General features: G+C 39.6%; 1 protein-coding gene across 1 annotated transcript in view; it reads right to left on the bottom strand.

The window, feature by feature from the left end:
* Positions 1 to 1692: 1692 nt before the first annotated feature.
* slc2a9l2 (solute carrier family 2 member 9, like 2) overlaps positions 1693 to 14428 on the bottom strand; it is a 67652-nt gene continuing 54916 nt past the window's right edge. The window contains exons 11-12 of the mRNA XM_029502312.1: positions 13236 to 13363; positions 1693 to 1926 (exon numbers count right to left, since the gene is read on the bottom strand). Coding sequence (XP_029358172.1) covers positions 1693 to 1926; positions 13236 to 13363 — 362 coding nt within the window. The remainder of the gene's footprint in view (positions 1927 to 13235; positions 13364 to 14428) is intronic.

The raw sequence follows: 14428 nt of genomic DNA, 5'->3' as shown, positions 1-14428 counted from the left end.
ATATGAAGCTGATATGAAAGTAGAGGTGGCCATATTTCTGTGTTTTGTTTCACAGCCTGATAGACACTTCATTCAGAGAAACTACAATGAAGATGAAACATGTGACTGTTCAGTGTTGCAGCACATCAAAAGGGGGTTTTGGCATATTTTACATTTATTGCTTTTGCTTAAAACAGATGTGAAAGTATATTTTAACAAATTAGTACAAGCACAAGGATATTAAAATGTTGGAGGAGCTTCCTTTTTTTTAACCATACGCTTTTAAAAAGGGTTAAATAAATGAATAATTAATTTAAAAAAATGTGTCACACCACTTACATACTCAATCCCAGTATACATTTGAATATGTATTTCGCTTTTATTTCTTTCTCTTTTGAGTGAGGCTACCTTTGAGTGAATGGAAGCTGAACACCCACCTCTACACAACTTTACCATCTTACTCTGCGTAAACGGAAATTAATTAAACTAATTAATTAAAGTATACTCAATATGTTGAACAAATACCAATTTATCAAACAGTATTAGTAGGAAGAGCACCCTATTGAATGGTAGAGAGGTATTTATGTCTTAGTAGATATGAGGTTATATACATATTCCCACTGGAGCAATCATCAGCAAACCTCTCTGTAAACATTCCTCACTAACTAACGCTGCTGAAAAGAGAACCATTCTGGAGCTGAGCTATGAGAGACAACCCTTGGATAAACGTAATATGGGCTGTTGAGTCTCAAGATATGATCAGGAATTAAACTGAAAGTGATGGCACATTGAGATTTCTCTCTTCTCCAGTGACACACCGCTACTTATCATAGCACAGCACACACCCACCTTTGTATCTGCCTTTGTGTCAGTATACACTAGAAGGTGGAAGGCTGGCCCTTTAGGCAGTGGACCCTCAAATGTTGAGTACATCAAACTGTGGAGCAAACTCTGACTGGTTGCCAATGCCACGCTTGTATATCTCTGTTCAGCTCCTATCCGGTGGGAAGCAGCTTTGGCTCCTTTTCAAAATTGGAGAGGCTCCAAAAGATTGTCTCCTTTGGCTTTACGCTGTTATTTGGGTTCAATCTCTTGTTGTCTCTGTCTATGTAATGAAGTTAACCATGAAATCAGCATTTGGATCATAGTGCTGTGAAATGTGCCTCTCCTTGGACACGTATCTGCCCCCTGTCACACTAAACACACCACGTTTGGTGTGCGACTTACAATCATGTCCTCTATTTTGCCTTAAAACAAGGACAGTGAGGTCAATTAAAGTTACTATTTTAATATTTTTGAATAGCAAATTGATTAATTGAACTTTACATTTCAGGAAATTTCTGAAACCACTCTGTCATTAATTGAATTTTTGCAAGCACTGTGGATTGATGAGAATGAGATTGATGGAGCAGTTTACCTTCTTTCGGCACACTGACTCTGTGACTGTAGCGTTTACTGTTTTTTTGAAACCAAACCAATTTACACCTAATATTGACAGGTAATGAGAACGTGAATTTGAAATGGTTGGTTCCATTCTAATAAGAGACATATACAAATAATTACTCTGAACTGAAGTTCCTCCTGACATTCAACTTACAAAACAAATATACAAAATATCAAAAATGCATTGAAAAATGAACCATGGATTTCAGTCATAATCACAGAGATAAAAAAATAGTTTATAGTCCAACCCTGCTACTGTAGTTTGGTCCATTAAAAGGAGCTCTCCATCTTAACAACATCTTGGGCTTTTTCCCACTTTTCAGACAGAACCAGCTCCATTTCTTGGCCCGGGGATGAGACAGGGATTTTGTTGATTTTAGCAAAGCTTTGGCTAATGTCCAAAAAAGTTCTTCCTTTGGTTTCAGGGAGGACAAAAAAGAGGTAGATAGATCCAAAAGTGCAGACCACCATGAAAACCAGGAAGGCAAAGGTCTGCAGCATCTCCTACACAAAGACAAAAGAAACAAAAGTTAGATTTTTTATTTCTTTTTAAACTTTGTCTTGAATTGATTGCCAAGACAGTTTCATTATTACTGTATCAAACATGATGCCATTTGATGATTAGTGTTCTGCAGAATCAAATCCTGCCATTTTTCAGCCTAAACTCTTGCCAGCTCCACTAAGACTTTGTCTGTGGCATCTGTTTTGTCATCTGCGTGTGTTATGCTGAAAATGTCGCAATATCCCCTTGATATTCCACAGAAAAGGTGATAAGGGAACTTACTAATTTTACATTTTGGATTTCAGAACAGCATTTATTTGTATTTGTGCCCTTGTGCATTCAACTATGTAGCTCGTAGCTCCCAAAGTATGAGCGCTAAACTCATCCAGTGTGTTATGCCCATAATAGAGATTAGTGACAGATTTAAAAATACACACTGACTGATCACCCAGAGGGAGATTTAGAGATGGAGGGAGGGTTTCAGTGTGCATGTGTTGTGTGTGTATGTGCGTGTTTTTGGTGGGAGAAGGAGAGAGAGTGGGAGAGAGAAAGAGGAAGAGTTTGAGAATATTTTGAGTGGGGCAGAGAAACTTGAATGACCCTCAGCATTTTGTCACTGAGCTATAATCCTTCGCTCATGAGGGCACAGGATTCAAATGCAGCGCTATGTACCTGTTTCTAGAAATGGAACGTCCAATGAGTCATGACCTCAGTGACGAACTACTTACTGCTTTGGTTTGGGTGGTTATATCACCACTGCTGTTAGCCTGGCACTGTTTTCTTCTGTTTAGTGTATTTCATAATAGCGCAAAAAAAAAAAAAGAAAAAACAGAGCGTTGTGCAAAGGGGCCTGACCCAGTTTCCATGTCGCCTCTGTGATGTAATGCTCATCTGCAAAGTTAGCAAGTTGCTCACAAAACATTGCCTTTTACTCCCAGTTGTCATAGGAGATGAGTCACGGTACGAGCTGGACATTTCTGACTCCACTCTGTCTGTCATTAATCAAATTTTTGCAAGCACTTTGGATTGATGAGAATGAGATAGTCCCATATTTGACACTGGGATAAGCCTTTGATCTGCTGAGGTGGCTCAGCTGAGTTCAGTTTCACATACACACACACACACATGCAAACTATTAGACATACACACGCAGAATCTATCGTGGCTGTAGACACAAACATTTACATGTATGACTCATGTCTTCAAAGCTCACAGTCAGACACATGTTGCACCCAAAGTGAGAGAGGAGCGGGCAGTTGCGGTGATGGGGACTGGATGGGCCAGCACAAGATGGGACAGGACAGAAGAGGATGGACCCAGGATAAAGCAGGACAAGCTGGGGCGGGATGGAACAAGACTGGACAGGAATTAACTGGATAAGATAGAATTTGATTGGATAGTACAAGACAAGATAGTCTAGGATGGGATAGGACAATTGACGATAGAACAATGCAAGACAAGATGGGAGGGACCAGACTAGTGCAGGAAAAGGCTAGGAAAGAACAGAAGAAAACACAGCAGGACAGGAGAGACTAAGATTGTTGAGGAAAGAACAATGAAAGGCAAGAAAGGATTGGACAGGCCAATGCAAGACAGCACCGAGGAGGACAGCACAGGGCAGCAAAAAGGGATGGGACTGAAAAGTGAAGGAAGGGACAGTCTGTGATAGCCCATGACATGCCTCTGACGCAGTGATTCAGGTATGAGGTGCAATCGGACAGGACAGGATAGAAAAGAATGTTTAAGCAGTAACTAAGGACAGAAATCTGATGGAGAAATGTTCTGGTTCAGTGATTATCTGTGGCTGCTGGGCAAATTAATTGGGTCTTCACAGCAACACTTGCTTGGTAAGGGTGCGAGCCGTGGTGGTACTGTAGGCGATTATTTACTTTTGTGTGTCTGCAACGTACATGAGATTACACATGAACTGACTGGCCACAACCGGCAGTTTAGAGGTTTTATTGATTGCCACATATCAGTGCTGTGGCACCCTGGGGGCACAACAGCAGGAAGGTAAACAGTCATTTTACATCAGAGCGGTGGATCAAAGCTCAGATAATCCTCACTCATTTGCAACTCATCCAAACTCATACAAACCCACAGCATAGTAATGAACGTGGCCAGGTTTGATTGTTCATAAATAACCCATGTCCCAACTCTGTGTGGTTCAGTGTTTGGAAAAGCCAATTAAACACTAACAAGTCATGGAACACCCCTAAAGCAGCTAGACAGTGAAATGGCATCATCTGAAACTGAGAGCAAATTCCCGACCTTTAAAGCTGTAGACTTTTTTATTTGTTCATCTGAAGTGAAATCGCAAAACATTTTTACACATTTCTGTCTTTGTTGCTTGAAAACATCGAGATCGGAAAGTATTTTATCCACTCAAAAGCTCAAGCAGAGCAACTTAAGTGGAGCACGTGGTGAGACTGCTTTGTAGTACAGCTTGCAGATACAGCTTTTCAACTTTTTCAAGGAAGCGACAAAAAATACAACAATTCCACTTGCATGTGTTTTTCCAACTGTCAGACATGATAAAAGTGTAGATGATCCTTTCATGCATCCCTTTTAGTTTCCATGGCTGATACCTGTATTGGTTATGAAGTAAAGTCTAATAAAGTATATATCACTTGGACTGGACCATCGCTATTCACATCTCTCAGGTAACATCAGAAGTCCGCCATGCCATGTGAAAGGCAGTTCAGTCTTAAAGAAGAACTGTAATAAGTTTGTGTTATTGTAGCACAAAGACTGTGAGCAACAATCACCCTTTTTTCATTGTTTCTCCCTATCTCTCCCAAAATGCATGGGGATTTGCCATGCAAAGAGGCAGGATAAGATAGAAAAAGGCCAGACAAAGTACCAAATCTCTGTGGGAAGGGTGAGATAACTGAAAGCTGCAAGAGGCTGGAAGACAGTGTGCCAACTGAAAATGAACTGATGGTGCTTTTTTCTTGTCGGCACAGCTGTATGACACAATTATGTGCCCCAACAGCAGGTGCAGTAAATGGGCTCAGTTAAATGTGGTCATGAGAAAATATAAAAGGCTACTGTGCCGAGAAGCTATATATATATTTATAGTGGATATGACTGCCACACTGGTGCTTTCGCCTCTCTCAACCTGAAGTCAGTTTGTTTCCATTCCTTTATAGGAAAGTTCTTAGTATGTCTGTAATTCATTTATCTTAATAAAAAAAACCAAAACAAAACAGTATTTCTTTTTTGTTTTCTTGAGTGAAGACAGAGGGATTTTTTTGCAACTTTTTCGGTGTGACAATGCAAACTTTTGTACGGGCAGAGTTGAAAGATAAAAACATCAATTAAACACAATTTTTCTTTTGCACTTTTCTTTTGCACCAGTTAAATTAAGGAACTGTCTCACTGATAAATCAGTGACTTTCTACAAATTGTTCCAAATAGAGACTTTACACGTTATTCACTTGATCTTCAATTATTACACAAAATAAAGAATTTCATGCAATTCTCATACAAACAGTGACCCGGTCAGTAACGTGCCTCTGCCGCGGCCTGTCGTGGAGGTAAAAGGATGTGACAGTGCAGCGGGGTGTTTTCAGAAACTGGGGGGGGTCAGAGCTGTTTTCAGGTGCCAGTCAGTACCTGGTGAGTCATGCCTGTGATCCGGATGCCCTGTGTGCGCTTCAGAGCGGATAAGTCCAGCATGCCCCCAGCAAACAAAATCATCACTGCAATATTTCTGGCAAGCGCTGACCAAGAAACTGAACCTTTGTTGTTCTCTGTCTCTCCCAAGGGTGCTTTGGTCCACTGACCTCAATACAATCCTGCTGGTCTCATGGTGCAGTCTCAACCTTTTTACTGAAATCTTCTATTGTCTGTGTAATTACACATTCAACACCACTTCTATTGCTTGACGCTAATCCCAAAGGAGCTGTGTACACCCCCTCCCTCTTGTCCTGTCTGTGCGCCACACAGGATGTAGACTCACTGAGTTCACTATTTAACATCACACATATTAAAGTGGGACAACACTGAAGCAAGACAATGCCTGGGTTTATAATTGGAGTCCGGTGGATATGCTTATATGCTTTAGATTAGCCTCTGCATTTCACTGGAGTTCTTTCACTTTCCTGACAAAAACACTCCTGTGCTTCTGATCATTAAAATTAATGAACACTGGTATTTCTGCCTTGTGAAATCAGTGGAGTGCAAGACATTCAGTCACTTCCACAAAAGTGTTTTTATTATGCCAACACATTTATAAACTTCCTTTTTATATCGTGAGCAAGTATTAAGCACCAAAAGGCAACTATTTGCCGTCAGAGAGGAAAATGTCTCAAAATATTCTGAATTCATCTGAATCAAACCTTTAAGAAAAAAATTAAAAATAAAAAAAAATATTTATGTCATGAGTTGGGATGGGAGAAAGAGATAAAACTTACAATTACACTTTCAGGCAACTGTCAATGATTGATTGTTCAAATTGCTTACTTTCAACATCACATGATAATTCTCTGGCTTTGAAGTGGATAGCACAGTGAGATAACTGAAATTCACACTCAACACAGGAGTCTTCCTTTTCTTGACACACAAATGGAGTCACCTCACGCTCATGCTTGTGGCTGAATATATCAGATTCAAGCCATATGTTCTCATCACAATGTTGCTGTACAAAATCATCGGAAGCCAAAAACTCTAGAGGGCACCTTTGTGACTAATATATGTTGTACAGTATCTGGGTGCGAGTTGTTTTCACGATAACCACACACCAAAACCTCCTGTGAAAATAAAGAGATAACCAAGAACATACAGCCTGAGAGGAGGAGTATGAACTGTTGAGCTATCTGTTCTTTTGGTTTAGTTTTGTTCCCTGATTGTGTTTCCTCTTAAGCTTAATAAATCTAAAGTTAAGAAAAAGAAGACGACTCATCTGGGGAGAACAGCAACTTCCTCCTCTAAGAGCGTTCGATGCATCCTTCTCATCTATTTTAGTTCTCAGTTCAGACTTTGCCCCAACACATGACACATTGGTGCAGCTGACTGAAAGGACAAAATTAGGCTCATCTGCAGGGGTTGCAGGAAAAGCATTTGACGGAAGGTCAGCCTACATCACTACAACGTCCAGCTTGCCGCAAGACAAGTTCCACTCTGAGATCACACTTCTGGACTGACCTTTCTTTAACGCTGCCTGTCCTTCAGGTTATAGTAAGAGAAACTTGTGTGTATCTTTGGCAAAGCTTATAGTTAGGGCTGATTCTGTTGCCCCTGAACTGTCCCTTAGGTCACCATTAGTTAAGCTGCTATAGGCCTGCACCGCTGCATGCACTGAGCACGGCTCTCGCTCAGCCTCTCTCTCTCTTTTCTCCTATCCATCTACATTTATATCACACTACTGCATGGCATTAACTTTTTGTCTTCCCTTCATTTGCTGGGTCCTTTTACATTTTAAACTCTAGATTTTAAATGTGAACTTAGTTATGATTTGGCACTAAATGAATAAATATAATTTGATTTGATTTGATGTGTATATTTCCAAGGAAATCATATTCATGCAAGATACACATGCTGAGTTTGAACTCATTCTCAGGTCTGCAGCATTCCCTCGTTTCAAATCCCTTTTGCCAGAGATTTTGTTTGGCTAGGCAGTTTCTTTCTACTGCATCTGTAGTTCATTCTTTCATTCATCTTCAACCGCTTATCTGTTTCTGGGTCGCTGGGTGCTGGGTGAGGGCGGGGTCCACTCTGGACAGGTTACCAGTTAATCCAAACATGATGTCTTTGGATGATGGGAGGAAACCCACACAGGCACAGGGAGAACATGGAAACTGCCCACAGAAAGGCCCCAGGCCGGGAATAGAACCTACAACCGGCGCAAACCACTATGTCATCGTGCGGCCCATCAGTACCTCATGGAAGGGTAACTAATGTAATGCATGCTGGTATTCTGTATGTAGCATTCACATGCAGTAGTGCTCATCCCTTGGAGTCACATTGTAAAGGAGATTATACATATTATTGTTTGTATTGTGATTTGTTCAATTTATCAATCCTTGCATCTGTTTTCAGAACCGAACAAAGTTACGCCTGAAACATCTCATCCTCATATTGCTCTGCTTATCATCAGCAAAGTACAACTACAGCTGAATTCCTCTTGCTTAAGTCCCGATAAATGGCTGGGGATAAATACCTCATGGACTAGAGGTCAGATGCATTTGTCAGTTACACTGCTGTGAAGCTTACATTGCAGTATTTCTAGGCACAATGGACTGGAACAATTCAGTACAACAGTAAAGATGCAGTTAAGCCACACAAAATGTGGAGAGCCTAAGGATAAAAAAAAAAAAAAAGTCCCAAAAGTGGGAGTTCTTTAAATTACACTACAGATTTATCGATTTATGTATCCTGGGATTCAAGGAACAGCACACTGTCTATAGTCCTTTGTGATAAACATGATTAAACACGTATGTGTGACACCTAAATCTAAAAAGCTAATTAAACACATTTACATCATTGTCTATCAAGCAGAAACATATACAGTACTGTACAAAAATTCATCAATTTGGACAAGATCACACCTCTGGCAGAAATGCAGCCTCAAACCAGGACAGACCCTCCACCATGTTTCACTAAAGGCCGCAAGTGCTTATTGTTCCATCACTCTCCAACTCTCGTTCTCACATATTGTTGATGACTGGACTCAAACATTTTAAACCTGAACATGTCACTCCATCAGACTCTTTTCTGCTGATCTGCAGTACAACCTTTCTGAGTTTTCAGCATATTGTCCTGCTCCCTTTCTCATTTGCTACCCTTCTACAAAGGCCATTCCCAATTAAGACTCAAGAATCAAAACAGACTGTAGAAGGGCCAACTTGGCATCCTGATGAAGGGTTAAGGTTATGAAATGTTCAAGCATGTGTTGCACAAACCTGATGTAATGGACTTTTTTCACAGACACTTTTCCTGTATTTTCTGGTTGTATTCTAAAAGAGAAATAATTCTTTATGGCCATTATAGCATTGCTAAAATAATATTTTCAACAGTGGCCTTAGATTTTGATATTGTTATATTGTTTTATTGTGTGGACTCAACAGGATCACCTGCCCTGCCTCTCAGAGCTTTAGAGCATTAATGTGAATGTTTCCCACCGTTACTTTTAGTCAGCAGTGTTGCTGTGAGTGAACAATTCAAGGAGGAAATACTTAGGCAAATAATTCTGCTCCAATTATATTCCTGAGATTGGAATTATAATAAGGTATGTAAGAAGGCACGCATCAATTTGTTCACAATTATGTCTGTATTATTGGAATGAATTCAGTATCATAGCAATCATCCCTACCACCTGCAGTGTACTCTGTTGTGGTATGCAAGAATGACTATGACAGACTGTAATAACTGAATTATACATTACAACTGTTCAAAAACTGTCAGCATTTAAATCTCACTGACAGAAGAAAGGCTTAAGCAGAGCTCCTTAACCTGCAGCAGGTAATTTTATTAACGGTGAATTACATTTTGTACACAGCTGAACAAAACACAAAACACACAGAAGATTTAAGAGACCATGGACTGCAGCAAACATGGCCATGGTTGGGTTTCTTATGTGTGGATTTGGACTGATATATATATATATATATATATATATATATATATAAAATTTATTTTTTATTTTTTTCAATTTGCAAAGATTGAAATGTCAAATGTCATTAGGATCTAATGAGGGACAAGTGGGACATAATGACCCAGGGCAAAAATTTCTGCCTCTGTAAACTGCAGAGCTGACCTATCTCCTTGGCAGAGAGGGCAATTATAAGGCAGACATTTGGATGTTACTTCTCACACAAAAGGAAATAAAAAAATGAATATTTAAGATTGTGTAACGCTGTAAATCCAATTTCTTCTGCTTCTTACATCTATCCTTATCTTTTCTAAATGTCACAAGCTTTCCTCACATATGACCCAGATAATGAAAGGCAGACTATTACTGTAGTGGATCATGTTCTAGTGTGTTGAAAAAGGATAAGTTAAATGAGAAGTGAAGATCAATACCAATGTCATCTCTGTCAATAAGTGCAAAGCTGAAAATGTATTAAATTCAAGTGTGTGAAAATGTAGGACTAGCCAATTATGTAGTCTGAGGGGCTGTGTGAAGTATTAATTGTGGTGGAAGTAATGGGCTAAGTGTTGCCAGGCTAGCAAGCATTTTCAAATCTATATATATTGAATTTTGTGAGGGTTGTGTAAAGCATGTTGTCATGCCAAGTGAAAACAACCAAGACAGACTTAGAGTCACACATTTGGATGACATTCCTGCCATCCTGATGTGACCCTAACCCTGATAGCCAAATGTGTTGTTACATGATATAAAACTGTGGGATCTGTGTCATTTTTGATGGAAACATTTAATATTCTGACTCTTTGAGAGAAAAGCTTTTTGGGATGAAGACTCTTCTGTTTGGATTAATAGCCCTTCAGGGGAAACCTAATGGGTTGAGACTGATACACTTTCTTAGTCCTCAAAAGTTGGTATAAAAGTTGGAATATATATTTATTTTGGTATATATATAATTACTTTGTATATGGATTAAACAAAAAAATAAAATAAATTGTTATTAATCAATGTGCTTGTTTTGGTTTGTTTTGTTTTATTTTCGGACAGAGCTTTTATTTCTTTATACTAAAATGCTTGCCTTCTGGTTATTGCTCCATCTTTACTCATTAGAGAAGAACTAATCTCATGTTCCATCACTCAAGAAAACAAATATATAACCACAAGCCCTCACTCTGATATGAGAAATTCACAACCCCAAAGTCATCAATGCCCAAGGTCTGAGGTAGAGCTCAGAAAATGGCCATATGTCAGCTCATTGCGTTCAACAGGTTTGATTTTAAACACTTCCAGCTTGCACAGCAAAGTACTTTTTGTCCGTGACCTTGGTAGATTGATGCATTAGAAAGAGACAGAAAGGGCCAAAGACAAGGAGGTGGTGACAGGTGAAGATTTTATATTGATTATAAGATTTTATGATTGAGTATATAAAAAAGCTCAGAAGAGCACCAGATCTACTCTGTGCCTTACTTGGCTAAAGTCCTTGGGAGGAAGATGTGAGAGTACTGCCAAGGAACTGATAGGAAGAGGACATGACACTTTGAGGGATGGGTGGCCTGAGAAGAGGCACGGTGTGGTTCACAAGTACTTGGGCAGTGAAATGAAGAGCCAAACTCGCATGTGACCCAAACTGAAATGTCACTTTGATTATCTCCTTTTGCAACCTCTGTGTGTCTCAACAGTCGCATTCATGTAATATATGGACTGGGCTGAAACTGTAGGTCAAGATGCACATAAAGATGTCACATACAGCATACGATGACAGCAATGATTCATTGGGGGGCGCTGCCGTCGGACAGTTGTCACAGGTTCTGTATATGGCCCATACACATCACCTAGTGGCCAAGATGAATGTGAAGCTTTGGCACTCAGGGATGAAACAGATCTCTGACAGAAGAGTAATGAAGCTTCAAAGTACATTGCAGCCCATGATGATATCGGGATGTAGAACAGACTCATTTAGGACACCTGCAGGGTTATTAAAGATTGCTAGAGGACATCAAAGAGTGGGGGAGAGGTGCAAGAGTGAGCACAGAGTCTACATAAAGAGCAAGCTATTAAACTCATTGTTTCTTCAACAGAAAGACTCCCCCTCTCCAACCAAATAAAAACATTCAATATGACCAAATGCGCATTACTAGGCTCATTATGCTCTCTGCTAATTATTACTGCAGATCAGATAAACCTGTTTGTTGCAAGCAAATCCCTCACTTTGAATTTTTATAAAGTAATATCAAAGTCACAGTTTGTTTAATTAAGTTGCAGTAGCTCCCTTAAAGGTTCAGTTGTTTTTATTTGTCTTCTGGAGGAGAGCTTAAAGCTGAAGTGTGGGGCTTGAACAAATGAATGTACATACAACACGTTCAAGCAGTAGATCTCCCGGTACTTTTCTGTTTAATGCAGTCTTAAATCTTTAGTCCCTGACAACACTCCCATGTCAAATAACTGGCGGGAATGTAACCAGTAGTCACCAGGTTGGAGGGGAGTAACTCCACTCTAAGCAACTGCAGCCAAAAGTTGGATGGAAAAACAACAAACACGAATAATGAATGGAAAATAAATCTTTAACAAGATTTGTCAATTAAGAGCAATGCTGTAAAATCTCACTGCCAGCACAATTCAATTGATCCCAATACAAAGAACGAACGACCAAATCTATAGTTTGGCCTCCTTAGAAGCAAGTTTTGTAAATTGAATTGCAATTAGTGTCTTTAAAAGATCTGGAAGTTGTTTCTTCCCACATGAAGAAATCGTTGTTTTAATTCCTAAAAAATACAAATGAATTCCCAGATTGAGATCCAAAAATAATATTAGTGATAAGAAATGAATCTAAACAGGACAGATCACCTTGGCAGCTTAAAGCACATGCTGCTTAAATGTGATAGATAAGTGTGAACCGGCGCCCAGGTTTAGAATGAGAAGCTGCGGACATTTCCTGTCACATCCCAGGAGCCACAAACACAGAGGCAGACCTCCTATCCAGGTAAATCTGACCTGCTTCCAGCCACGTTTGACAGAGCTACAGTAAATGCAGGAACAAAACAAAGGCCAGTCCCCCCGGCACTGCCAAAGTGACAGCGTACAGTTTATGATTGCATTGGAGATAGACCAAAGAAAGGCTGTGTGGTGTTATTTGGTGTTGGTTAAATTGAGTATATGGGTAAAGATCTTGAGCTACAATAAAGCCCAGTCATGGGATTCATGAAACGCAACATAAAACAAGACAAAAAACTAAACTTGAACTTGGACACAGCCAACCTGTCAAGTGGCCAAGAAAGCCAGGAAATATCGTCTAAAAGCATTAAACCCAATTCTTAACACAATATACTCCTGGGAGGGCACTCCAGTACAGACTCTATAAAGTAAAAAAATAAAACATTGAAGTTGAAGTAAGGAACACAAGCATGTAAGTAAGAATAAAAGAAAGAAAAATAAAATGAATCTGTGAAGCCGGAGAAAGAGACAGGCACAGAGGGGAAGAAACAGAGCAGGTAAAATGAGAGGTGGCAGTAATGTGGAGCCACGTGGACTATAACAGTCAAGTTTTAAAACTGGAAACAAACCTCTGAAGTCCAACTTACTCTTTGTGCCCAATACTTGATTTCAGAAAAGTGTCACTTCTCCGTTTGAAGCGTCTCTTCAGATGTTGTGGCTTACGCAGGTACATAAAAACCAGATCCCTAATTTAATGAGAACAAATGCACACACTGAAATGATGTAACTCACTTGAATGAATGGGAACAGGAGGCCCACAGCAAAGTTGGACAGCCAATTCACAGTGCCGGCAATCATGAAGGCGGCAGGTCGGTAAGACTGTTCAAACAGTTCACCGGTCAGGATGAAGGGGATGCCACCTGACAGAGAAAACAAGAGAGACAGACTATGAGTCACAACACGCCACCCAAAGCAAAAAAAAAACAAAACAAAAAAACAAAACAGAATCACACAGCTTCGATCTGAGCTGCAGTCTGAGCTGACAAGCTACATAAAGAGGAAACATTTCGTTTGTTCTCCCTAGAGGATGATGTTAGGTAATACTTCAAGCACAGCCACATGATGTGTCCTTTTGACATGGGGGGGGTATTGTTATAAAGGCAGCAGCTTCTCTGGTTCAGTGATCCCAAGTGCAATTAGAAATCAATGTTTCCAAACCTGCAAAAAGCAGATGTTGACTCCAAATTAGTTGATGTTCAAACAGTTCATAAGCAGATCGAATGTGAAAAGTAACAATCGACCCGACAGTGACAATGAACTTTCACAATAAGCTTATGTCCCAAGATTTGGCCAATTTAATAGTCCATTAGTTCGTTTGATTTTGGTGTAACAAAACTAATTCTAAAATGTTGTTTCAATCTTGTTCAGCAGTGATAGTTTGGAAAGACCTTCTGAGGTCTCGAAGGAATGGGGAAGAAATTTGTAAAACAACCAGAGATTGTGGTTTCAGGATTAGCGACTGGCTCTTTCCACACATTTAACTTTCAACGTTTCATGTTTTCGTAAGACAAAGTTTGTATAGATCATTCCATCCAAAGAGCTTCCTGACAGTTCATAAGGTCTTCGTATGCTCAGTCAGTCAGCACTGTGAATGTAAAATGAAAAAATCCCAGCAGTTCAGCTTAGTCTCTCTGCTACTTGCTGATTTTTCTTCTGGAGAGTTTATATCAGAACAACATGAGCAGCTGTTAATAGACACACACAAAATGCCAAGTCATATACACCACTGACTGTCTTCACAAATCACATTTTCTCTATTCTAATTTATAATTTGTGGCATCTGTTTAATGCTGAAGTTGACATTTGACAATTTGTAGGTCTGTAAGAGAGCACACAAACGATTCCGTGAAAAGAAAACAAAAACACAAAGAAAAAGAAAGATAAATGTCTAAACAATTACAAAAAAGCATTCCAGACACTGACAC

This window comes from Echeneis naucrates, chromosome 5 (genome assembly GCF_900963305.1).
Source record: "Echeneis naucrates chromosome 5, fEcheNa1.1, whole genome shotgun sequence".
Taxonomy (NCBI): Eukaryota; Metazoa; Chordata; class Actinopteri; order Carangiformes; family Echeneidae; genus Echeneis; species Echeneis naucrates.
The sequence above is the reverse complement of the archived record's forward strand: the minus strand, read 5'-3'. Positions and strand labels throughout refer to the sequence as shown.